Genomic DNA, 25579 nt, shown 5'->3' with positions numbered 1-25579 from the left:
ATAATATTTGCCTCTCGCTCATTTGCAGCGAAATAACAAAAAACAGGCAAGCGACAAAAGAAGGAAGGAAAAGAACCGTTCACCGATTTCTAAAAATTTTGCTAGCGACATGATTTACAACGCGTGCACTGCGTTTTTGTGTCCGTTAGCGGGACATTTGCGGCAATTGCACGGGTCCCAATGTTCGCCCGTTTCAGTATTCGTTTTCGGGTCAGGTTTCGACAATCAAGCAAACCTATTGCGGTAAGTCCGCTATTTGGCCGCCCACTGTACGTTTCAGTGTCCGTTAGCAATAGGTTTTCGGCACATTCACGAGGAACGCCACAGTTTTGTTTTTCGTCCATTTGCGTGTTTGACGTTTTTGAGCATTCCCCGAACCTAATGCGGAAACTCCAATTTTTTGTCCGTATTTTATATTTTTATCGGACATTTCTCGGATCCATCCGCACTGAGACCGCTCTTTGTCTGCTGGACCAGCTCACATTCACATGCCGCCGAATAATGTAAAGGTTGCACTGCAATTATCTTCATTCAAATTGTGATTATTTAAAGCAGTGGAAATGGGCTATATAATACGTTATCGATATCAAAAGCAATTTAGTGTATTAGTAATATAAGTTCTGATTTAGTATATTCATTCCTTATTTTATAATATAGTGTGGGCACACTATAATGTAAATTCATTAATATATTTTCTGAACTGTTCACGTTTTGGAAAATATGGTCGACGAGGAGGTTATTTAATAAATTTGGTTAAAGCGTTGGACCAGACCAATAATAATAAATTATATTTCAGTTGTCAAGTGCTTTAAGAGATTTGCCCGGCAGGGCTCTAAGTGTGCCTGTGGAGGAACGGCAAGCTCTTTTTAGAAATGTGTCTGCAGTTTTACGAAATCCTGGTAAGCAATCTAGGTTGCTCCTGTAATCTTAAATTATTTTCTTATGTGTATATATGTATGTGCATACAGTGGCGAGCAAAACTGAGTGCATGTTCACGACTCTGACTTTGGCCATCAATAAAAACCAAACCACACAAGCAAATCAAATAAATTCAAATACTTAGAATAGAAAAACGAAATAAACTCAACTCAACTCAACTCAACTCAATTTTGCACGTCTTGTACCTACACTTGCTCTCATATCTCTGCGTACAGGGAAATAAAAAATCATAACATTGACTTTAATGTCAAATAACTCTGCAAATATTTTGCACTGCGAATCAAAAATTGGTTCAATCTATTAGTCATTCAATTGACGTCGCCTCTTTATTTTTCAAGAATTATGAGCCTAGCGGTTTTCTTATAATGACCATTTTACCCAAACCCATTTAAAAATAGCAGTCTCAAAAGTTTGCGTACAGCAAAGAATATCGTCATTTATTTACTGATTAGTAACTTGTCGGGTAGCCTTTAGTCTTCAAAACTTCCCTCAGACGTTTAGGCATCGATTCCACTAGTTTTCTTATATCCTCTGCTGTTATTTTCTGCCATTCCTCTAAGATTACAGCCTTTAGCATAGGTTCGGATGTAATGATGCGTTTCCGCATAGGACGCTCCAAAAGATCCCACAAATGTTTGATTGAATTCAAGTCTGGTGATTGTGGAGGAGTTTGCAACTGTTTTTTTGTATTATACAGAAGCCAAAGCTTGATATTGTGTGTACTTGTTATTTTGGCCAACCCATTTTCATGCTTTTTGGATAAAATTGACCCCTGTCTCTAAATTTGAAATGTAAAATCCTTTAGGCAGTTATTTTTATTATCTGGAATAAGTACGGAAACTAAAAATAAAGTGGGTTTTTTCCTTAAGTTTATCAAACAAATTTTATAGGACTTGAAACAAACCACATACGCATGTACTTATTATTTCGGCCAGTAGTGTACATACCTACACTGAGCCACAAAAGTATTCGTTGCAAGGTATCCGAAATGTTTTTTTTTTATTAATTAAGTATCAAATTGATCATTTTAGTTTTTATTTTATGTTACTCAGATACACAAGTCGGCATAATTATTTTGACAAATTAATGTCTGAATTTTTCATTACAATTTTGAAATGGCTTCATTAAGAATTCCTATTCCACAGAACTTATTTATACTTTAAATTTTAAACTACTAACTAACTACATTGTAGTGGCATAAATATTTTGACAAGTACTTAGAAATTAAAAAGCAAACAAGTTTCATTCGCTTCGACAACTTTTTGAATACGTCTCGGCCTCAGATTTACCAAATTTTGAAGGATTTTTTAGGATATCTCTTCCCGGGGAAGAGAAATGACCTCAGATGCGGTCTCCCCTCGTGTTTTTTCAACGAATTCTTCATTTTGAGTTGTAAAAGAGGCCACATGAACCCAATAATATTTAAGTCTAGACTTTGGAACAGCCAGTTGAAGATGGCCAGTCAAGATGGTAACGCCAACATCCTTTAAACAACTGGTAATTGGGTTTTGTGGCATGGAGCATTATCCTGTTGCAGAATAAATTATGATAATTGTTTGGCCCTTCTTTACAGAGATAGCAAAGGATTGGCGTAAGCATTCAGAGTCTCCAAATATTTTCCTTGGTTCATCAAAACGGTTTTGGGAATCTAAACCCAGTGGTCTACATGCTTACTATTTGCAACGCATATCTACAGAGTGACCAAAGCCCATGGTTCACCTTTTGTCACTTTTGACACTTTTTTGGCTTTTGTACTTTAAAAATAGAAAGAGTTGTATTTGTTTAAAAATTACCTCTACAGAACTTCTTCAGCTTGTTCAACCTTTTAAGCTTACTTGCTAATGGAATATGTGTCAACTCTTCAGCTCTTAGTATCTGAAGGTCCTGTTCCCTTATGCGTCGACGGACTCTGGTTCCACTTACTGTTTTTCACCCACTTTTAAGATTTGCAGCGTAATTAGGCTTGAGAAAAATATATTTTATATATGTATATATATTAAATATTTAAATTATTAAATAATAAAGCGTTCTTTGATTTCATGCGCTCAACTCTCTCAGAAAATTTTCTCAATGGGTTTGTCAAAATACTTATGCCACCTTAAAATTCGACGTCTGCACGCATTTCTATTACCAGAAAGTGAACGGTAACGGTAAAATGAGTAAATTTGGGCATGCATAGAGCTAAACATAGCTTCTTTATTTTGCGCATAGTTTTATCACTGAGCAGGACTATGCTCAACAGTCATACCAAGGTTTTGTCAAAATATTTGTGCCGACTAGTGTATTAAAAATAAGGAAAACAAGAACAATTTATTTCTAAGAAATTCATTTGAACTACAAAACTTCATGTCACAAAAGTATTCGTTTTTTTTTGTTTAGGCATTAAATATTTATTATTTTTTTTATTATTTTATATCTTTTGTGCAAACCTTTTTTTGTCTTTAATAGTTTATAATCGTCGTACATTGGCTCTACCTATTTTGGGCACCTCTTATAGGATATATTCGACCATTTCTTCCGCATTATGTCTTTAGGTTCCTTTTTAGGTAGAAATCCGATGTTCCTGGAATGTTAGCTTAAGATGGTGTCATAGATTTTCAGTAAGGCTAACGTCTGGGCTCTGTGAAGGAGTTTAAGTCTGGTTTCAATAGTACAACACCCAATTCTTGACTTTCAAAGTCGTTCGTTTGACGCTATTGTACTGTTGAAAATTGAACTTGTCGGGTTGTGGACCCATTAGGGTGGCACTGTAGATTAAATTACACCTTACTATATTTAAATATATATCAGCAATTATTATCCTGTCTAAAAAAAAAATATTTCCAAGTCCTGGGGTGGACAGACACCCCAAACTAGAACAGAATCTTTGACGTGGTTTACTCTTGCTGTATCATTTTTTAACTTGAGGGCACCTTGAAAACATTGAAAAACTTTTTTTAAACTCAATATTACTTGCTCTGAATACTATAAAGTTTGGTTCAAATACGACTTATCAAATAAAATAGCTTCGGCATATTGACGGATGAAAACAAGGATTTTATTTTAGGGCTTCTACCAAGCAAATCATGGCTTCTAGGAACTGTTCCGATAGTTTAAGTGGATACATTTGTTCCTAAGGATGTGGTCATGGCGGTGTTATTTTTTGCAGCCTATGATGTATATTTTTCCTCGTTTTTTTTTTTTGAAGAATTTTTCTATTTTCTCTAGTTAATTACTGTATTCGGTCAAAACGCGGCTAATTTTCCAGAGAATTTCTTGATTTCAGTCGAAACACTACGCTGTTTTTGAAAAACAAAAAATTATAAAAATATATTGATAAAAGCCCAAAAATAGCAAACATTTTGGGATAAATTGAAAATAATGTTGTAAACCTGACAAAAAGTGGCTGTTTTACTCGTAAAATCGCCAAAGGACTTGGTATCATCCAATCCCCATTCAGAAAAGTCGAAAGTTGACCCCCAAGACACAAGTCCTTGGCCGGAAAAAAATTATTAAAGGACTCAGGTGCTCGTCTAATATGTTCTAAAATGCTGACAAAAAAAACAAGGTTTTGATGCCGAAGGTTGCTTGTCTGGCCATGAACAAAAATATTAGCAATTGGACTGCTAGAAGTGCATTCCAAGACATCGGATACATATCGAGCGTAAAAAATAATAAACCTGCGTTTTCTAAAAAGAATGCCAAAGCTTGTTTAAATTGAACTAATTTTTACAAAGATTGGATCACTGACGATTGAAAACAAGTTGAGTACTCTGATGAGTTAATGTTATCCGGTTTCACAGTGATCAAAAACAGTATTGTTTGATTCGACCAGGCGATCGAATTCAAAGAAACCATGTAAAGCAACCCGTTAAACATGGCGGCAAAAATATAATGGTTTGCATGGTGCCATAGTGGACATTTACAATTAGTTGAAGGAATTATGAAAAAGAAGCATGACCTTCAAATCCTTCAAACTAATCTTCCCAACTGTTTTGAGAAATGTGCCTACCCCGAAATTAATATCGTTTTTTAACAAGATGGGTCCGAAACATAAACAGGAAAATGTATATAGAATGGATTAAAAAGCATCAGTTTTAATTAAGGATTGGCAAGCATAATGTCCCAAACTCAATCCGATTGAAAGTCTTTGGTCAATTGTGAAAGGACGGCTTGGACAGTACGAATCAGCTCCAAAGTTCATGGGCAACCTTTGGTATCGTGTTGCAGTGGCATGGAATCGAATTTGGAAGTAAACTCTTACAAATTTGGTTGAGAGTATTCTAAAACGCATAACATAAGTCTTTGTAAATATGGAACTACGGACTAAGTACTAAAATTAATTTAATTATTCAATTTTGTTTGAAACGTGCAAAATTGAGTTTATATGAGTTTATTTCGTTTTTTTTTTTTATAAGTATTTGAATTTCTTTGATAAGTTGCGGTTTCTTTCCTAAATTAAGAAAAATAATAAACATTTTTTTTCTTGATTTGCTTGTGTGGTTTGGTTTTTATTGATGGCCAAAGTCAGAGTCTTGAACATGCACTCAGTTTTGCTCGCCACTCACTTTTGTACTCACACTATTGAAAGCTTATTTTTTGTTGATGACCGGCCGCTGTATTATGGTCCCCGGCAATTATTTAAACCACCACATTCATATGTACACAGCTTTTAGACATAGATCTCGTTTGACACATTTTCGACTGGAACGAAAATACGCAATAAGTAGCTTAAAGAGAGGTTCCAAGAAACTTGGTATAAAATAAGGAGTTAGCGAGCTGGGAAACTTGGTAGTTTAATGCCTAGAAGACTAGATGCAGTTATGTGTGTATTTATTCCCATGGCAGCCATCAAAAAATATTATATCATAAAGAAAGGAAGCTAACCTTGACACGCCGAAGTTTGTATACTGTTGCAATTTGCAATTTAATTATTAAGAATCGATCCATTTTGGTTAATTGAATAGAAAAACTAACATATGTAAATATGTAAGTACATTGTAAATTAAAAAAAAAATTACTTTCCTTATTATTTAAACCAGACAATATCAAAAAAAACAAATTTATCACTTTTTTCACGCCACAGTTTATTTAATGCAGCTAGTTAAAATGTAAGAAATGATTAATTTTGGGCTTAGATATTGGTTTTTTTTCTATTTTAGCTTTAGTATTGCCAGTCTATATACATATATTCTCTTTATTGGCCTGATCACATTAATGGGCCGAAAAATTCGTATTCTTCCTTCAAAGTGAACGGACGTGTTTTTTTCTTGCGCTCCCGATTTGTGTAGAATTTACCTAAAAATCACCGGGGTTTATTAATATTTCATATTTGGTGTTTCTAATAATTCCCGTTCACTTCACGTGTGCATGCTACTTTTCTATTTGTGTTGTTTAACTCAATGCTGCGGTTGCTTTGCATTTTTTTTGCATTCCATTTTGGGCCTATTGCGTTTGTTGTTGTTTACGTCGTCGCTCTTCCAGTGCCTGCACTTACATAAGCCCTTGCGCCCTCTCTTAAATAACGAGATACAGTGGGAAGTCCCTAAGATGTCTGTTAATATGGTCTGCTTCTCAAATACTTGGAAAAAAAATATTATTTACGGTGAACTCACCATAACCTGTTGGCTGTGTGACAACATAGTACATGCCAAGTGCATTGGCGTTATTGCACGGACAGTTAATTCGGTGCAAAAAATTATTGTGGCGGAACGGCTAAAGTTAGCTTAATGAATTAAATACCATATAATAACACAACATTTGAATAATTTTTGATAAATTTTGTATTGAAAAATATTTAGACGTAGAGAAGTTATAGGGAATCTCCCGAGTCGCCTCCAAAAAAAGTTGTTTTGCGGTGTACATCCTAACAGTCCACAGGATCATCCGATCTAAAAAAATTATACCTCATTCGTTAAAGGATAAGTGTCCCGAGGTAATCAGGAAGCGTTTTTTTTTTTAGTTTTTTTTTTGTGATTTTTTAGGAAATTTGAAAGTAAAAAACCCGATTTTTGACTAAAAAAAAACGTTATTTCTTAATTTAAAAATATATAAAAATTAAAAATTAAAAAAAAGCCGACGTTCAGACCATACCAAAAAAATGTTGCAAAGCTTTTGCTTCATCTGAAAAAATTTTCCTTGAAGTAATAGAACTTTTTGGGGTATACGTCCTTGTAATCCTGTCTCATGCAGTCTACGACAAACTGTTCGAGCTCAAATTTAAATGTCAATTTCGCTGGAAATGGCCTTGGATGACCAAACAGGTCCTTTTTGGCAAGAGAGAGGTAACTGTTATGAGCTGGTCAAGTCAGTCTCCTGTCATAAACCTAAACTAAACATTATGGGGAAACTTAAAACGTCGTATTGTAACCAATACATTTTAAAATGTTGAAGATTTGTGAAGATTTGCTGAAGAAACCTGGTCTCAGCTTCTAGTACTGACTTGCCACAGACTTCCTGCTAGAATGCCAAAAATAATAGCGAAAGTTACCTAAAACGAGTGTGGTTTTATTGGATACTAATCTAAGTTTACTTATAAGAAAAAATAAGTACAAAATATCTAATACGTTCTGAGTTCTAGGCTTAGATGAATGGGTGTACTTGTTATTTTGACCAACCCATTTTCATGCTTTTTGGATAAAATTGACCCCTGTCTCTAAATTTGAAATGTAAAATCCTTTAGGCAGTTATTTTTATACCCTTGCAGGGTATTATAATTTCAGTCAGAAGTTTGCAACGCAGTGAAGGAGACGTTTCCGACCCTATAAAGTATATATATTCTTGATCAGCATCAACAGCCGAGTCGATCTAGCCATGTCCGTCTGTCCGTCTGTCCGTCCGTCTGTCCGTCTGTCCGTCCGTCTGTCCGTTTCTACGCAAACTAGTCCCTCAGTTTTAAAGCTATCTGAATGAAACTTTTCATATAGTCTTCTATATACTCTCACTGCTATATATGTCGGAACGGGCCGGATCGGACGACTATATCATATAGCTGCCATACAAATGTTCAATAAATTTTTAGAAAAATAATTTTAACTTGGCTGTTTTTCAATATTATTCCATCATTTTTGAGATATAGCCTTTTTATATTATTCCAGAATTTTGGTAAAAATTTTATGAAAATCGGACCACTATATCTTATAGCTGCCATAGGAACGATCGGGAAATTAATCAAAAAAATTATAACTTCGTTGTTTTTCAACGTATTTTAATCTACTTTGACACATGAGCTTCTGGTATTATTTCAAAATTTTGGTAAAAATTTTATGACAATCGGACGACTATATCTTATAGCTGCCATAGGAACGATAGGGAAAGTAATAGAAAAAATTATAACTTCGTTGTTTTTCAATGTATTTTCATCTACTCTGAGATATGAGCTTTACTTATTATTATAGAATTTTGGTATACATTTTATGAAAGTCGGACAACTATATCATATAGCAGCCATAGAAGCGATCAGATGTAGAGAAAATGTAAAGCTGGGAATGTATAACTGTAACTGTCAAACTGCAAACATAATAAGTATAGGTAAAATGGTATGTAACTCAGTTTAGTGTCTGTTTTCGGCATTATAATTTATGACATAAATATGAAAACCAATCTGCAAGGGTATACAAACTTCGGCGTGCCGAAGTTAGCTTTCTTTCTTGTTATTATCTGGAATAAGTACGGAAACTAAAAATAAAGTGGGTTTTTTCCTTAAGTTTATCAAACAAATTTTATAGGACTTGAAACAAACCACATACGCATGTACTTATTATTTCGGCCAGTAGTGTACATACCTACACTGAGCCACAAAAGTATTCGTTGCAAGGTATCCGAAATGTTTTTTTTTTATTAATTAAGTATCAAATTGATCATTTTAGTTTTTATTTTATGTTACTCAGATACACAAGTCGGCATAATTATTTTGACAAATTAATGTCTGAATTTTTCATTACAATTTTGAAATGGCTTCATTAAGAATTCCTATTCCACAGAACTTATTTATACTTTAAATTTTAAACTACTAACTAACTACATTGTAGTGGCATAAATATTTTGACAAGTACTTAGAAATTAAAAAGCAAACAAGTTTCATTCGCTTCGACAACTTTTTGAATACGTCTCGGCCTCAGATTTACCAAATTTTGAAGGATTTTTTAGGATATCTCTTCCCGGGGAAGAGAAATGACCTCAGATGCGGTCTCCCCTCGTGTTTTTTCAACGAATTCTTCATTTTGAGTTGTAAAAGAGGCCACATGAACCCAATAATATTTAAGTCTAGACTTTGGAACAGCCAGTTGAAGATGGTCAGTCAAGATGGTAACGCCAACATCCTTTAAACAACTGGTAATTGGGTTTTGTGGCATGGAGCATTATCCTGTTGCAGAATAAATTATGATAATTGTTTGGCCCTTCTTTACAGAGATAGCAAAGGATTGGCGTAAGCATTCAGAGTCTCCAAATATTTTCCTTGGTTCATCAAAACGGTTTTGGGAATCTAAACCCAGTGGTCTACATGCTTACTATTTGCAACGCATATCTACAGAGTGACCAAAGCCCATGGTTCACCTTTTGTCACTTTTGACACTTTTTTGGCTTTTGTACTTTAAAAATAGAAAGAGTTGTATTTGTTTAAAAATCACCTCTACAGAACTTCTTCAGCTTGTTCAACCTTTTAAGCTTACTTGCTAATGGAATATGTGTCAACTCTTCAGCTCTTAGTATCTGAAGGTCCTGTTCCCTTATGCGTCGACGGACTCTGGTTCCACTTACTGTTTTTCACCCACTTTTAAGATTTGCAGCGTAATTAGGCTTGAGAAAAATATATTTTATATATGTATATATATTAAATATTTAAATTATTAAATAATAAAGCGTTCTTTGATTTCATGCGCTCAACTCTCTCAGAAAATTTTCTCAATGGGTTTGTCAAAATTCTTATGCCACCTTAAAATTCGATGTCTGCACGCATTTCTATTACCAGAAAGTGAACGGTAACGGTAAAATGAGTAAATTTGGGCATGCATAGAGCTAAACATAGCTTCTTTATTTTGCGCATAGTTTTATCACTGAGCAGGACTATGCTCAACAGTCATACCAAGGTTTTGTCAAAATATTTGTGCCGACTAGTGTATTAAAAATAAGGAAAACAAGAACAATTTATTTCTAAGAAATTCATTTGAACTACAAAACTTCATGTCACAAAAGTATTCGTTTTTTTTTTGTTTAGGCATTAAATATTTATTATTTTTTTTATTATTTTATATCTTTTGTGCAAACCTTTTTTTGTCTTTAATAGTTTATAATCGTCGTACATTGGCTCTACCTATTTTGGGCACCTCTTATAGGATATATTCGACCATTTCTTCCGCATTATGTCTTTAGGTTCCTTTTTAGGTAGAAATCCGATGTTCCTGGAATGTTAGCTTAAGATGGTGTCATAGATTTTCAGTAAGGCTAACGTCTGGGCTCTGTGAAGGAGTTTAAGTCTGGTTTCAATAGTACAACACCCAATTCTTGACTTTCAAAGTCGTTCGTTTGACGCTATTGTACTGTTGAAAATTGAACTTGTCGGGTTGTGGACCCATTAGGGTGGCACTGTAGATTAAATTACACCTTACTATATTTAAATATATATCAGCAATTATTATCCTGTCTAAAAAAAAAATATTTCCAAGTCCTGGGGTGGACAGACACCCCAAACTAGAACAGAATCTTTGACGTGGTTTACTCTTGCTGTATCATTTTTTAACTTGAGGGCACCTTGAAAACATTGAAAAACTTTTTTTAAACTCAATATTACTTGCTCTGAATACTATAAAGTTTGGTTCAAATACGACTTATCAAATAAAATAGCTTCGGCATATTGACGGATGAAAACAAGGATTTTATTTTAGGGCTTCTACCAAGCAAATCATGGCTTCTAGGAACTGTTCCGATAGTTTAAGTGGATACATTTGTTCCTAAGGATGTGGTCATGGCGGTGTTAATTTTTGCAGCCTATGATGTATATTTTTTCTCGTTTTTTTTTTTGAAGAATTTTTCTATTTTCTCTAGTTAATTACTGTATTCGGTCAAAACGCGGCTAATTTTCCAGAGAATTTCTTGATTTCAGTCGAAACACTACGCTGTTTTTGAAAAACAAAAAATTATAAAAATATATTGATAAAAGCCCAAAAATAGCAAACATTTTGGGATAAATTGAAAATAATGTTGTAAACCTGACAAAAAGTGGCTGTTTTACTCGTAAAATCGCCAAAAGACTTGGTATCATCCAATCCCCATTCAGAAAAGTCGAAAGTTGACCCCCAAGACACAAGTCCTTGGCCGGAAAAAAATTATTAAAGGACTCAGGTGCTCGTCTAATATGTTCTAAAATGCTGACAAAAAAAAACAAGTTTTTGATGCCGAAGGTTGCTTGTCTGGCCATGAACAAAAATATTAGCAATTGGACTGCTAGAAGTGCATTCCAAGACATCGGATACATATCGAGCGTAAAAAATAATAAACCTGCGTTTTCTAAAAAGAATGCCAAAGCTTGTTTAAATTGAACTAATTTTTACAAAGATTGGATCACTGACGATTGAAAACAAGTTGAGTACTCTGATGAGTTAATGTTATCCGGTTTCACAGTGATCAAAAACAGTATTGTTTGATTCGACCAGGCGATCGAATTCAAAGAAACCATGTAAAGCAACCCGTTAAACATGGCGGCAAAAATATAATGGTTTGCATGGTGCCATAGTGGACATTTACAATTAGTTGAAGGAATTATGAAAAAGAAGCATGACCTTCAAATCCTTCAAACTAATCTTCCCAACTGTTTTGAGAAATGTGCCTACCCCGAAATTAATATCGTTTATTAACAAGATGGGTCCGAAACATAAACAGGAAAATGTATATAGAATGGATTAAAAAGCATAAGTTTTAATTAAGGAATGGCAAGCATAATGTCCCAAACTCAATCCGATTGAAAGTCTTTGGTCAATTGTGAAAGGACGGCTTGGACAGTACGAATCAGCTCCAAAGTTCATGGGCAACCTTTGGTATCGTGTTGCAGTGGCATGGAATCGAATTTGGAAGTAAACTCTTACAAATTTGGTTGAGAGTATTCTAAAACGCATAACATAAGTCTTTGTAAATATGGAACTACGGACTAAGTACTAAAATTAATTTAATTATTCAATTTTGTTTGAAACGTGCAAAATTGAGTTTATATGAGTTTATTTCGTTTTTTTTTTTTTTATAAGTATTTGAATTTCTTTGATAAGTTGCGGTTTCTTTCCTAAATTAAGAAAAATAATAAACATTTTTTTTCTTGATTTGCTTGTGTGGTTTGGTTTTTATTGATGGCCAAAGTCAGAGTCTTGAACATGCACTCAGTTTTGCTCGCCACTCACTTTTGTACTCACACTATTGAAAGCTTATTTTTTGTTGATTACCGGCCGCTGTATTATGGTCCCCGGCAATTATTTAAACCACCACATTCATATGTACACAGCTTTTAGACATAGATCTCGTTTGACACATTTTCGACTGGAACGAAAATACGCAATAAGTAGCTTAAAGAGAGGTTCCAAGAAACTTGGTATAAAATAAGGAGTTAGCGAGCTGGGAAACTTGGTAGTTTAATGCCTAGAAGACTAGATGCAGTTATGTGTGTATTTATTCCCATGGCAGCCATAAAAAAATATTATATCATAAAGAAAGGAAGCTAACCTTGACACGCCGAAGTTTGTATACTGTTGCAATTTGCAATTTAATTATTAAGAATCGATCCATTTTGGTTAATTGAATAGAAAAACTAACATATGTAAATATGTAAGTACATTGTAAATTAAAAAAAAAATTACTTTCCTTATTATTTAAACCAGACAATATCAAAAAAAACAAATTTATCACTTTTTTCACGCCACAGCTTATTTCATGCAGCTAGTTAAAATGTAAGAAATGATTAATTTTGGGCTTAGATATTGTTTTTTTTTTTTTCTATTTTAGCTTTAGTATTGCCAGTCTATATACATATATTCTCTTTATTGGCCTGATCACATTAATGGGCCGAAAAATTCGTATTCTTCCTTCAAAGTGAACGGACGTGTTTTTTTCTTGCGCTCCCGATTTGTGTAGAATTTACCTAAAAATCACCGGGGTTTATTAATATTTCATATTTGGTGTTTCTAATAATTCCCGTTCACTTCACGTGTGCATGCTACTTTTCTATTTGTGTTGTTTAACTCAATGCTGCGGTTGCTTTGCATTTTTTTTGCATTCCATTTTGGGCCTATTGCGTTTGTTGTTGTTTACGTCGTCGCTCTTCCAGTGCCTGCACTTACATAAGCCCTTGCGCCCTCTCTTAAATAACGAGATACAGTGGGAAGTCCCTAAGATGTCTGTTAATATGGTCTGCTTCTCAAATACTTGGAAAAAAGAAATATTATTTACGGTGAACTCACCATAACCTGTTGGCTGTGTGACGACATAGTACATGCCAAGTGCATTGGCGTTATTGCACGGACAGTTAATTCGGTGCAAAAAATTATTGTGGCGGAACGGCTAAAGTTAGCTTAATGAATTAAATACCATATAATAACACAACATTTGAATAATTTTTGATAAATTTTGTATTGAAAAATATTTAGACGTAGAGAAGTTATAGGGAATCTCCCGAGTCGCCTCCAAAAAAAGTTGTTTTGCGGTGTACATCCTAACAGTCCACTGGATCATCCGATCTAAAAAAATTATACCTCATTCGTTAAAGGATAAGTGTCCCGAGGTATTCAGGAAGCGTTTTTTTTTTAGTTTTTTTGTGATTTTTTAGGAAATTTGAAAGTCAAAAACCCGATTTTTGACTAAAAAAAAAACGTTATTTCTATGCTATAAGATTATGGAACCAATTACCAAGCTATCTAAGAAATATTAGCAGTGCCGCGCAGTTTAAGGTAAAACTTATTGCACACTTTCAAGAACAAAATGTGACAGAAAATAAAACAAAGCGACCGTAGTTTTTAAGTTTAGTATAAGAATAACTAAAAATTGTGTAACATATAGATGTGATCTGATAAGGAACTTGTCCTGTGTGACTAGCGCATTAACTTATAAGTATCTTGTACTTGTAGCGTTAGGAAGAAATCTTCAAATAAATAATAATAATAATAATAATACCTTACCCCTTGGGACTGTTTCACGGAATAAATCTGATTGTCCAGCCCAAAAAGTCCTTTGCTTTAGCAAGACGGACTTCGTACGTCTGAATAATTTCATAATTGATTATAATTGGTCCGATCTATACATATGCACTAACATGTCGGAATCCGTGGATATTTTTTACATGAATTCATTTTTTATTGAATGTGTTCCGTTATACTGTCCGTCAACATCAAATAAGCCTCCTTGGTTTACCAAAGAGTTGACCCCCCTCAAAAATAAAAAAAATCAAATCTGTATGCTAAATTTGAAAGTACCTTTTCTTCAACGTCCTATTTAGTTATTTATCAGCTCGGTCCACTTTCACCGTGCATAACACGCAGTGCTACAATAATTATTTAACTCGTTGCAGGTCTCAGTTTTCTGAGGACCCAAAACAGTTTTATAATTTTGTTAAATCTAAGCGTAAACCCATTACTCATCCTTCCTCGCTCTCTTTTGATAATACAACAGCAGATAATGATCAAACAATAACCGATCTTTTTGCTTAGTTTTTTCAAACCACTTACTCCAACTTAATAGACCCAAATCAGGCTTATTCTTACATCATCCCCAAATCGAACCAAATCTTCAGTCCTACCTTAAACGAAAGCTCTCTTTTTTTAGATATTCATCGGGTTTTTTTTTACCTGGTCCCGACGGAATACCTGGCTGTGTGCTTAGGAATTGTGCCGAAGCCCTGTGTAATCACGTTTTCAAATTGTTTACCTTATCCTTAGAAACCTCCCACTTTCCCCTTATTTGAAAAGAATCATTCGTTATCCCTCTCCACAAAGAATTAAGCAAATTGGAGGCCAACAATTACAGAGGAATCTCTAAGTTGTCGGCCATCCCAAAACTGTTCGAAAATAGGGGTGAGTGGGGATAGGTGAACCACTTTTTTTTATTAACATTATTATGTCTGAACAATTCTACTTAGGGTCTGCTGTATATAGAAATCTAAAAGAGCCCACATTCCTTGGAATATTAAGTATTATGCAAATTTTTGTCTCGAATGGTTCATCTATCCCCGTGGTTCACCTATCCCCACTCTCCCCTATCATTACTTATCTGCAGCACCTGGGTAGGTCAATTATTTCTCCATGTCAACATGGTTTTATTAGGCGAAGATCAATTACAACTAATCTATTGGAGCTCACTTCCTTTATTATAAAGGGCTACCGAATTAACTTTCAGACAGATGGGATATCCGATTGATCTTCTTAATTGTATCTCATGTTATTTAAATGGCAGGACGCAAAAGGTCCTTTTTAAAAATAAACTATCTAATGTTACATCTGGCGTCCCGCAAGGGAGTCATTTGGGTCCCCTATTGTTTACATTATTTATCAACGATCTGACCGAAGTTTTGACTAATTCCAGAGTACTTATGTACGCTGATGACGTCAAACTTTGTGTGCAATATAACGACGCTACTTGCCAGTCAGACTTACAGACAGATCTTAACAATTTTCAAACATGGTGCCGTGTGAACTTATTAAACTTAAATGGCTCTAAATGCAAATAGGTTGGGTTAGGTTAGGTTAGACCCCACGGCCCTCGAGGGGCCACACATAGGCCAATATGGCCCATAGCTATCCGGGGAAACTCCTGGATGGACCTGGAGACTATTTATGCGGGTTTCGAGATCCTTGAATCAAGTTTTTTTCGCAGAGGCAAGGAGTTCGCCTTGCTTCCTCTTGGAGGCATCTTCTAGCGATGCCAGAAGTGGAGAGCCTAGGTATCTCATTCTTGCCCTCGTTAGGGCCGGACATTTGCAAATGGTTTCGATTGCCTCGGATTCATCACATTTCCGGCATTTGGCGTTGTCGGTAATACCCAGCTTGACTGCATGTGCAGCAGACAGAATGTAAGAATACCCACTAACATTCTGCAGTCCTTCCGCGGAAGAAGCAGCACAGAGTGGGTGAGTTTCTCGTTGTGCTCTTTGGACATGATTTTTGATATTCTGCACCACCTGCTTTTTGCTCTTGCGTCAGCCCGTCTCTCTAGCTCGCTTTGGAGCATTCTTAGGGAGATAGAGACGTTTTCTGCTCTTTCACTCGCCAGTCCGACGCCTTCCTTTGCAAGTTCGTTCGCGGTTTCGTTACCGTCTATGCCTTGGTGGCTGACTTGATCCTCACTGAATTAGTCGTGCTTAGGCTATCTAGTGACTCCCTGCTTGCCAGTACATTTTTGGAACTGACCGCTGATGACAAATTGACCGCCTCATGTGGACGGTTTATGCTCTGCGCAAGCTCTGCTGCTTTCCTAATGGCGAATACTTCTGCCTGGAATATACTGCAGTAGCTTGCTTATACGACAGCCTCATTTCAGGGTCTGAACAGTATATGCCCGCTCCAACTCCTGCCATCTTGGAGCCGTCGGTGTATATATTGAGGTATTGAGCATGGCCTGACTTCCAGTCATATGGTCCCATGAATACTGTTGTGTTTACATCCGGGCACGTTCTGGGTATCATGTAGTCAGATGTACTGCTCATGTCTCGACCAATTGAACTCTGCCCGAAACCTTGTAGCGACCAGTTTACTGATGCAACCAGACGTTGTGCCGCCTTTCCTGCTGTCAGTTGCGCTTGGAAATCTAGGGGATATATACCGATTATGGTTTCGAGTGCTTTGGTGGGGGTTGGCCTCAGCGCCCCTGATATGCAGTGCAGTGCCTGCCGCTGGGTTCTCTCCATAAGCTTATTATACGTTTTCTTCTCCGTGGCTTGCCACCACACTAAGATTCCATACAGCAGAGTCGGACGCACCACCGATATGTAGACCCAATGCATTAGAGCGGGTGAGAGGCCCCAGGTGCTGCTAAGCATCTTCTTGGATGCATATAGCGCTATGGTGGCCTTTTTTAGCCTCTACTACATTGGCCTTCCACGTCAGCTTGCTGCCAAGTACAATGCCGAGGTATTTCACTTGTGTTTTCGGTGTCAGCCTGGTTTTGTTAATTTTCGGCGGGATCCATTGCGGCACCTTGTATATATTGGGGAAGAGATTGAGCTAAGTCCTATCCGTCTTGATATTGAGTCCTACCTTTTCCGCCCACTCACATGTCTCCCTGAGTGTTGTTTCCATGATCGAGCTGAGGGTCGATGGACAGACTCCCGAGATAATTATGCTTATGTCATCCGCATAAGCTGTTGTCTTTGGTGCTTTCCTTTCGAATCTCTTGATTAGGTCGTCTACCACCAGATTCCATAGGAGGGGCGACAGAACCCCACCTTGCGGCGTGCCTCTGTGCGCTCCTCTCACCATGGAAGCGGTGCCCCAATCTGATTGTACCCGCCGGCAACTTAGAAGATTTTTTATCCACAAGTTAATAGCGGGGGACGAGTTGGTCGCTTCTAGGCGATCCATTATTGCGTCCGTGCTAACGTTGTTGAATGCCCCGGATATGCCCACAAACACTCCAAGTGCTTATTCCTTATTGTATAGGGCTCTCTCAATGGTGGCTACCAACGAATGTAGTGCCGTCTCCACTGATTTCCCCTTCGTGTAGGCGTGCTGGTTGGTCGACAGTTGTCTCCCTACATCGTTCCTGATGTATAGGTCCAGCAGCTTTTCCAGCGTTTTAAGTAGGATTGAATTGAGGCTTATCGGTCTGTAATCCTTGGGGCTCATGTGGCTGCACTTTCCTGCTTTGAGCAGGAAGAAAATCCGAGAGGACCTCCATTGGATAGGGATATAGCCCGTGCTTAAACAAGCTGTATATATTGCGTAGAGCCATGGGGTGATCACCTCCTTGGTCACCTGCAGCATGGCTGGGAATATTCCATCTGGTCCTGGTGCTTTTATCCTCGCAAAGGAGTCTATAGCCCAGTGGATTCTACCAGAGGATATTAAACCTTTTGGGAGATGCTCTACTCCAGTTGCTAGGTCCTGGTGCTTATTTGCATCGGGTACCTCAGTGCATCCTGGGAAATGCGCGTGCATTAGTGCTGTTAGGGCCTCTTCGCTGCTCTCAGTCCACTGTCCGTCGTCGCGTTTGAGCTGACTCTGTATGGTTGGCTGCTTCGATAGCAGCTTCCAGAGTCTAGCTGTTTCCGGGGCAGTCTCTATATTGGAGCAGAAGTTTCTCCATGAGTTTCTCTGCGCCTTGCGTATTTCCTTCTTGTAGTTCCTAAGTAGGACTTTGTATTCCTCATTGATGGTGTCATCTTTCGCCTGCTTGGCGATTTTGAAGAATTCTTTAAGTTTGTTGCGTCGGAGTGAAAGGTCCTTATTCCACCAGGGTGGCCTGGTCCTCTTTCTCGTGTCCGATATAGGGCATGATGCGTGGTACGCATCCAGCAGTTCTTTGGAGAGGGTCTCTAGGGACTTTTCTTGTCTTCCGCGGATTCTACTGTGCCCGGAGAGATCGCGAGCCGTGTCACGATAGTCTCCTTGAACTTTCCCCAGTTAGTATTCCGGGGGTTCCTGAAGACTGATTGTTTTGGAGAGTGTTCGAGTGCGTATTGGAACCGTATGTACTTATGATCTGAGAAGGATTGTCTCTCAAGGACTCTCCATTCTGATACCAAAGTACCTTGTCCCCTTACCAGAGTAAGATCTAACACGTTTGAGGAGGTGGGACCTACATAGGTGTGTTCCTTCCCCAGGTTTGCTATACTCAGGTTGGTTGAGAGTATAAAGTCTAAGAGGAACTCACCTCTGTCGTTTATGTCGGGGCTCCCCCATACGCAGTGGTGCGCGTTGGCGTCTGCACCCACGAGCAGTTGCTGGTCCTTCGGGCTGGCTTCTACCAAGCTCATGAGTTCTTCTGGTGGGGCCGTCCTGTCGTGTGTCATGTAGCAGGAAGCTACCAAAAGGCGCTTTTTTCCGCTCTCTGGCATCACCACGGTCAGGTCATCAGAGCTGTAGTGAGACATAAGGTTAGCGTGGAGACCCTTCCGTACAAGTACGGCGGTTATATTCCTGCTTACCGTTGGTGGATAGAGCAAATTGTAGTTTGCGGACTTCAGTCCGGCGATGGCATTGCCTGAGGCGATCCATGGCTCCTGGACCAAAGCTATGTCGGCGGATCCTTGCTCCGTGACTATGTGACCTTGCCCTTATGGAGGTTGAGCTGCAGCACCATTAGTGTCATAGGTACTGGGCTCACCTCCATACGACAGATTGACTACTTCGGTCAGGTCACCGTCCTTTCGTTCGTCGCACTCATCCAGCATAATTCCCTGGGCGGCATCCACGATGGTTTCCAGACCTAGGTCCTTCTCCACCACATCTGCCTTCAGGGTGTGAGCAACCTTATCCCCGGAGTGGCGCTTTTTGAGGCGCAGGTATACGCTACCCATGCCCCACGCCATCTTCCCGTATCTGGGATAAAGGATGTCTTCTGCCTTCTTGTTTATCTGCAGGACTGCACTTTGGCGAAGTGAAGCCTCCCTTCAGCGATCCTCTCCTCGGCCTAGGTAAGCTTTACTTTCTCCTCTGGGGATAGGGCGGCATTTTCCTGGAGCCGACTCTGGATGTGGAGGGCAGCCTTGTACTGTGCCTTAGCTTTCATCCCCTCGCTTGACCGCTTTGTCCCGTCCCTGCGCTGGGAGCTGGTGCCTGGTTTCGGCGAGTAGAGAAGGCCTTCTTCCTTCTCTTTGGAGAGCTGCACGCTCTTAAGGTCCGAGTCTGTATCGACTATGGCTTAAGGGGTTATATATAGTTGTGATAGTCGAAAAAATCGATTTTTTATTATTGCATATTCTTAAAGTATATACTGTTGAGAATACTCTCACAAAAATTCATAACGATCGGAGCATTAGAACCGAAGTTGTAGCTATTTATAGAGCACTACCTGCACATGGGCCGAAACAAACTTGAAACTTTAAACGCGATTATCTCAGAATCTTGTTTTTTCGAAATTACCTTTGCGATGGACACGATTACTAAAAAACTATTAATCCGATCAACACAAAATTTTGACCACTTATTTATTATAATAAAAACTAGTCCGTGAACGAAGGATTTTTAATTTTTTAGAGCATAAAAACCGAAAATTTTACCCCTTAAAAAGGACATTTTTGTTAAAATCGTCGCCATTTTTTTTAATCAAAATTTTTACAAATCCTTCGTTCACGGACAAGGCAATTCAATGTACTAACGAAATTTTTTTGAATTTTTTATTTCTGATGAACCGTTCTCGGGATATGATGTCAACCGCAAGTCACTATCGGAAAAAGAGGGTATTTGAATTCGGCCATAACTTTTTATTAGTTAATATTTTTTTATAAAAAAATTGCAATAAGTACCCAGAAAGATGTACTAAACAACGCCGGCAAAACATTTTTAATAAATATTCTTTATGGTGTCAAAAAAAAAATCGACATAACTTCATATTTTTGTGCGGTACAACTGTATATAACCCCTTAACTTCCTCTGCGACTTTTTTTCGGCAGTAGCGTTGCAACTGACATGACCCGCTCCCGTCACATCAGAGGTGTAACCGCTTGCGACACGCAGAGAGGATTGCTCGGTGGTAGCGGTCACGCCTTCCACCGACGATTGGGCTGATATCCCAGCCCCGGTTTCTTCTTTAAAACCCTCGAGAATGGTTTCTTATTCAGGGGTACCACCCACTTGCGTTTTAAGCCTGCCTGCATTTTCCGTATCCGGGTTAATACAGTGCCCATTGCCCAGCCGGCACCATCGAGGAAGAATCAGATTCAAATAAAAAATAAAATAAATAAATAATTAAAAAATGAAGTTCATAATGGGGTTATGGCCAGAGAACGTCAAGGGTGTCACTTTTTGTCACCCGAATCACACTTATAAGTTTGGAGTGCTTGTCGCACTCACAAACAACAAGAATAGAATAATACACCCAAACGCACAAATCGCTTTCCGTGTTTCGTGTTTTTGCATTTCGTCACTCACTCAAAAAGTTTGCGTAGATTCTATTTCACCAGACATTCAAAAATGTTGCGCAGATAAGTGTACTGCACAATGCACTCAAAGCAAATGGACCAAAAGCAACGGTAGATCACGAAATAATAATTATAAGCATTTGTTATTTGTATGACTTTCTTAAAAACATTAAAATTAAATACGCGCAATGAAGCAGCAAAACACGGCTTTTTGTTCTCTCCATTTCGCTCATTCCTTTTGCTTTAGCATACTGATCGGCGTCAACTCATGTATACATGCAGAAAAGAGCACGAAATCGTTTTGCGAGTGTGCGTATGAGCATGTCCGAAAATGTCAGAGCAAGGCAACACACCTTATTTAAGAGTGCCGATCACACTCTAAGTGCCAAAAACGCACAAATGATTCGGGTACACTTATTGTTTGGGTGTACCCTTGCCGTTCTCTGGTTATGACTTTGTAATTCAGTTTTCATTAATTCCCTACTTTATTAAAACCTTAAAAGAGAGAATTATTTTGGTAACACGCCCACGGTCAAACCGATCGAAAAAGGTAAACAATAAAAACGATCGCCATTCGCGGCGTATTACTATGAATTTCTGAATTTAACGTCGAGGTATTCACACATAAATGAATTCGTAAAAACCTTTTAATTTATGTTTTTGACCTATAGTGCCTACAATTATTTAAATTATTACAAAAAAAATATTTGAATTAATTTTACAGCGCAAGAACCTTGCCACCGAGAACATATTATTTTTCCTAATTTTCTAAATTTTTTCTGTTCAAAAACCAGCGAAATGATATAAAAACAAGAAAGGAAGCTAACTTCGGCACGCCGAAGTTTGTATACCCTTGCAGATTGGTTTTGATGTTTATATTATAGATTATAATACTGAAAACACTCACAAAACAGTTTCAGTACATTTTACCTATACTTATTATGTTTACAGTTTGACAGTTACAGTTTTACATTCCCAGCCTTTGTATTCTATATACAACCCTAGTCAAAATTATTTTCACAACACACAATTATTTGCACATTCCAACTTCTTTTAGTTGTTATTCTTGTTGTTGTTGATTAATTTTCCTGAAATAAATTTTATCGCTTAGCTTGATCTATGCTGAAGCAACACAAAAAGAAATGCAAAAGATAACGGTTCATAGGACAAAGATAAAAGCAAAAGAAAAAAGGCTTATCAGTTGTCAAAAGTATTTGCACACGTTTTCGGTGTGTCAAAATTATTTTCACAAAACTTAGTTTGAATTATTTCAGCTTAATATCTAATTTTAACAAAACATTTTTTTAATTTTATAAAAATACATTATTAATATTTATTTACACCACCTTTGGCATCAAAAACAGCTGGTAGTCTTTTATGTATTGACCTTACCAAAGTTTGGGCAAATTCAAGGGTCAATATGGGCAAAATTTTCTCAATTTCAGCGCGTATTCTATTTTTTTCGATGGTTCTTTGATTTTTTATAAAAGCCCAAACGTTTTTGATGATATTTAGGTCTCGGCTTTGTGAGGGCCAAAAAGAGTCGCATGATTAAGGTCGCTGAAAAATTTGGTCGGTATCCAACCCTTGTGGCATGGAGTATTGTCTTACTGAAGAATCCATTCATAAGTAGGGAAAAGTCTATATCCTGACATAAAAGCATGCTAATTAAGGATTAGAAAGTATCCGTTCTGGTTTAAAGAGTCTTATATCGGTACGAGGTCTCCGAATCCATAGTAGGAAAGGCATCCTCAGAACATGATTGTGTCACCACCAAACCTATTGATTGGCTGAGCTGCCAAATGCTTTTGGTTTTTCTTCAAATGCATAGCATGATGGCTGTAGGACCACCTGGTACTGAAATGCAGCCTCATCCGTTCATAAAACATTAAATCAAAAGTCAAGAGGCTTCTTAATATATTCCAATGCAAATTGACACAGTCATGTTCTGAGGATGCCTTTCCTATTATGGCTTCGGAGACCTCGTACCGATAGAAGGAACCTTAAACCAGATGGGATACGTTCTAATCCTTAATAACTATGCGTTTATGTCAGGAAATAGGCTTTTCCCTACTTATGAATGGATTCTTCAGCAAGACTATGCTCCATGCCACAAGGGTAGGATACCGACCAAATTTTTGAGCGACCTTAATCAGGCGGTTCTTCTTGACCCCACAAAGCCCATACCTTAATATCATCAAAAACGTTTAGGCTTTTATAAAAAATCAAAGAACCATTGAAAAAAAAAGAAAACGCTAAAATTGAGGAAATTTGGTCCATATTGACCCTTGAATTGGCCCAAACTTTGGTAAGGTCAATACATAAAAGACTACCAGCTGTTTTTGATGCCAAAGGTGGTGTAAATAAATATTAATAATGTATTTTTATAAAATTAAAAAAATGTTTTGTTAAAATTAGATATTAGGCTGAAATAAATCAAACTAAGTTTTGTGAAAATAATTTTGACACACCGAAAACGTGTGCAAATACTTTTGACAACTGATAAGCCTTTTTTCTTTTGCTTTTATCTTTGTCCTATGAACCGTTATCTTTTGCATTTCTTTTTGTGTTGCTTCAGCATAGATCAAGCTACAAGATAACATTTATTTCAGGAAAATTAATCAACAACAACAAGAATAACAACTAAAAAAAGTTGGAATGTGCAAATAATTGTGTGTTGTGAAAATAATTTTGACTAGGGTTGTATTTACCGATCGCTTCTATGGCAGCTATATTTTTATGAAATTTATACCAAAATTCTAAAATAATAAAAAAAGCTTATGTTTCAGAGTAGATAAACATACAGCTGTGTTCACTGAAATAGCAGTGCGACAGAGGAACAATTCAAAACGTTTTTTTGTACATATTCCTTTTTGCAAGCTGATCTATTGCACATTGTTTTTGTAAAATGGAACATAAAGATAAGAATCGAGAAAAAATTCCGTTAGATTTGCTCTATTTTTATGTTTTATTGATATTTTTTCACATATGTAGCTCGTTTTGGCCGATCACTGAAATAGCAATGTTTAATTTTCTTTCGCAAAAAGTGCCGAAATTTCTTTTAATTTTGTAAAAAATGAGTTTAATTATGGTCGTTATTATAGTTTATACTATAATACACCTTTACAACGCAAAAAAAAATATTTTTGTGGGCGCAGGACCTCACTGCTCCATGAGAGAAAGGTATCAGATAACTTAGCCTAGAAAGAAGGGCAAAACATGTAAAGAGTCTCCAAATCTTTCAAATTGTTCTTTTAAAATAGTTTATAAGTCATAAAATATGAACCGAACCCAAAAAAAACCGAGGTACGATTCGCAAAACCACAATTGTACAGGCTCGACGCGTACTTCGCTTCAGCAAAGCTCGCCCTTTTGCATCCTCTAGGGATATATGAGCGGGAATTGGCATGGGAATCAGTCATGGGACCATTCGCCGGGGACTTATTGAATAAATTTTAGATTCGCGAAGTCCATGGAAAATGTCACTGCTTGGTTAAAGGCATATCAAGGCCAGATTGGAGTTCGCCAATAGCCACTTTAACTGCCACTATTCAAATGGCGTGTTATCCGTTGGACAAATGACTCCAAATTGGTTTTATTTGGTGGAATAGGACAAAATAATATGTCCGTCGACCTCCAAATACATAGTACCCCCAAAACCATACGCTGAAGACAGTAAAACACGGTGGCCTAAAAGTCATGGTATGGGTATACTTTTTATACAACGTTATAGGTTCCGTATATATGATCTGCGGGATCAAAGACCATTATGTTTATGTCTAAATATTAAAAACTGTCTTGCAGCCGTATCCTTATGGGGGACATCAAGGGCTACGTATTAAAGAAGTTTTCGACTTCTAAGATGCACCTTTGGCAATTTGTGCAGGAGGAATGAGGCCATATTCCCCTTAAGCCTTGCTAAGACTTGGTGGACTCCATGCCACCCAGGTATGAGGCTATGATAGCTTCTAAAGGCTATTTAACAAAATATTAGATCATAGTCAATTAGAATTTAAGAAGAAATAGGTTTCTTAAACGATATTTTTAAATTTATGAAGAATTTTAGTTTTTCACTGCTATTTCAATGATCGGCATAATATAGACCTCTTTTGTTGTTATTAGCTATATCTTCTAAAAGGTTTATGTTACATAAATTAAATGATTGTGGTATTGTTAATAATTAAATACACTAAGCCCTTATGAAAAAAATTTTTATGAAAATAGTGTTTGTAACAGTATTTTCCAATCTTAAACGTGCAGGTCGTGGGGCACTGCTATTTCAGTGAACACAGCTGTATATCCCCCCTTAAGTTTTGCGATTTCCAAAAAAAAATTTGAAAAAAGTCAATTTTCTGATTTTTGAAAATTGTTGAACTCTTTCGAAGTTTTATATCTTCCAAACTGGACGTGGGCAAACAAATTGTGGGCAAACATGTGCAAACGATTAACCAGCCTTCAAACTTCGAAAAAAAAAAAAAAAAATCCGAACCTGGATTCTCTGAGCTAAAAAATTGCACTAACTCATGAAAAAAAAATTACCAGAAACGAATACTTTTGTGATCATAAAAATTGTGACTCACTGTATTTTGAATAGGTCAAGTTTTTTTTTCTCTT

At 37.1% G+C, this 25579-nt stretch overlaps 1 protein-coding gene across 2 annotated transcripts in view; it reads left to right on the top strand.

The window, feature by feature from the left end:
* Positions 1–652: 652 nt before the first annotated feature.
* l(3)80Fj (lethal (3) 80Fj) overlaps positions 653–25579 on the top strand; it is a 54533-nt gene continuing 29606 nt past the window's right edge. For both annotated transcript variants that reach the window (XM_041776426.2, XM_070285418.1), the window contains exons 1-2: positions 653–735; positions 797–899. In XM_041776426.2, the coding sequence (XP_041632360.2) occupies positions 721–735; positions 797–899 (118 nt within the window). In that variant the 5' untranslated portion in view covers positions 653–720. The remainder of the gene's footprint in view (positions 736–796; positions 900–25579) is intronic.

The sequence above is a fragment of the Drosophila kikkawai genome, chromosome 3L, assembly GCF_030179895.1.
Source record: "Drosophila kikkawai strain 14028-0561.14 chromosome 3L, DkikHiC1v2, whole genome shotgun sequence".
In the NCBI taxonomy this organism is placed as follows: domain Eukaryota; kingdom Metazoa; phylum Arthropoda; class Insecta; order Diptera; family Drosophilidae; genus Drosophila; species Drosophila kikkawai.
This window is presented reverse-complemented; position numbering and strand designations above follow the sequence as displayed.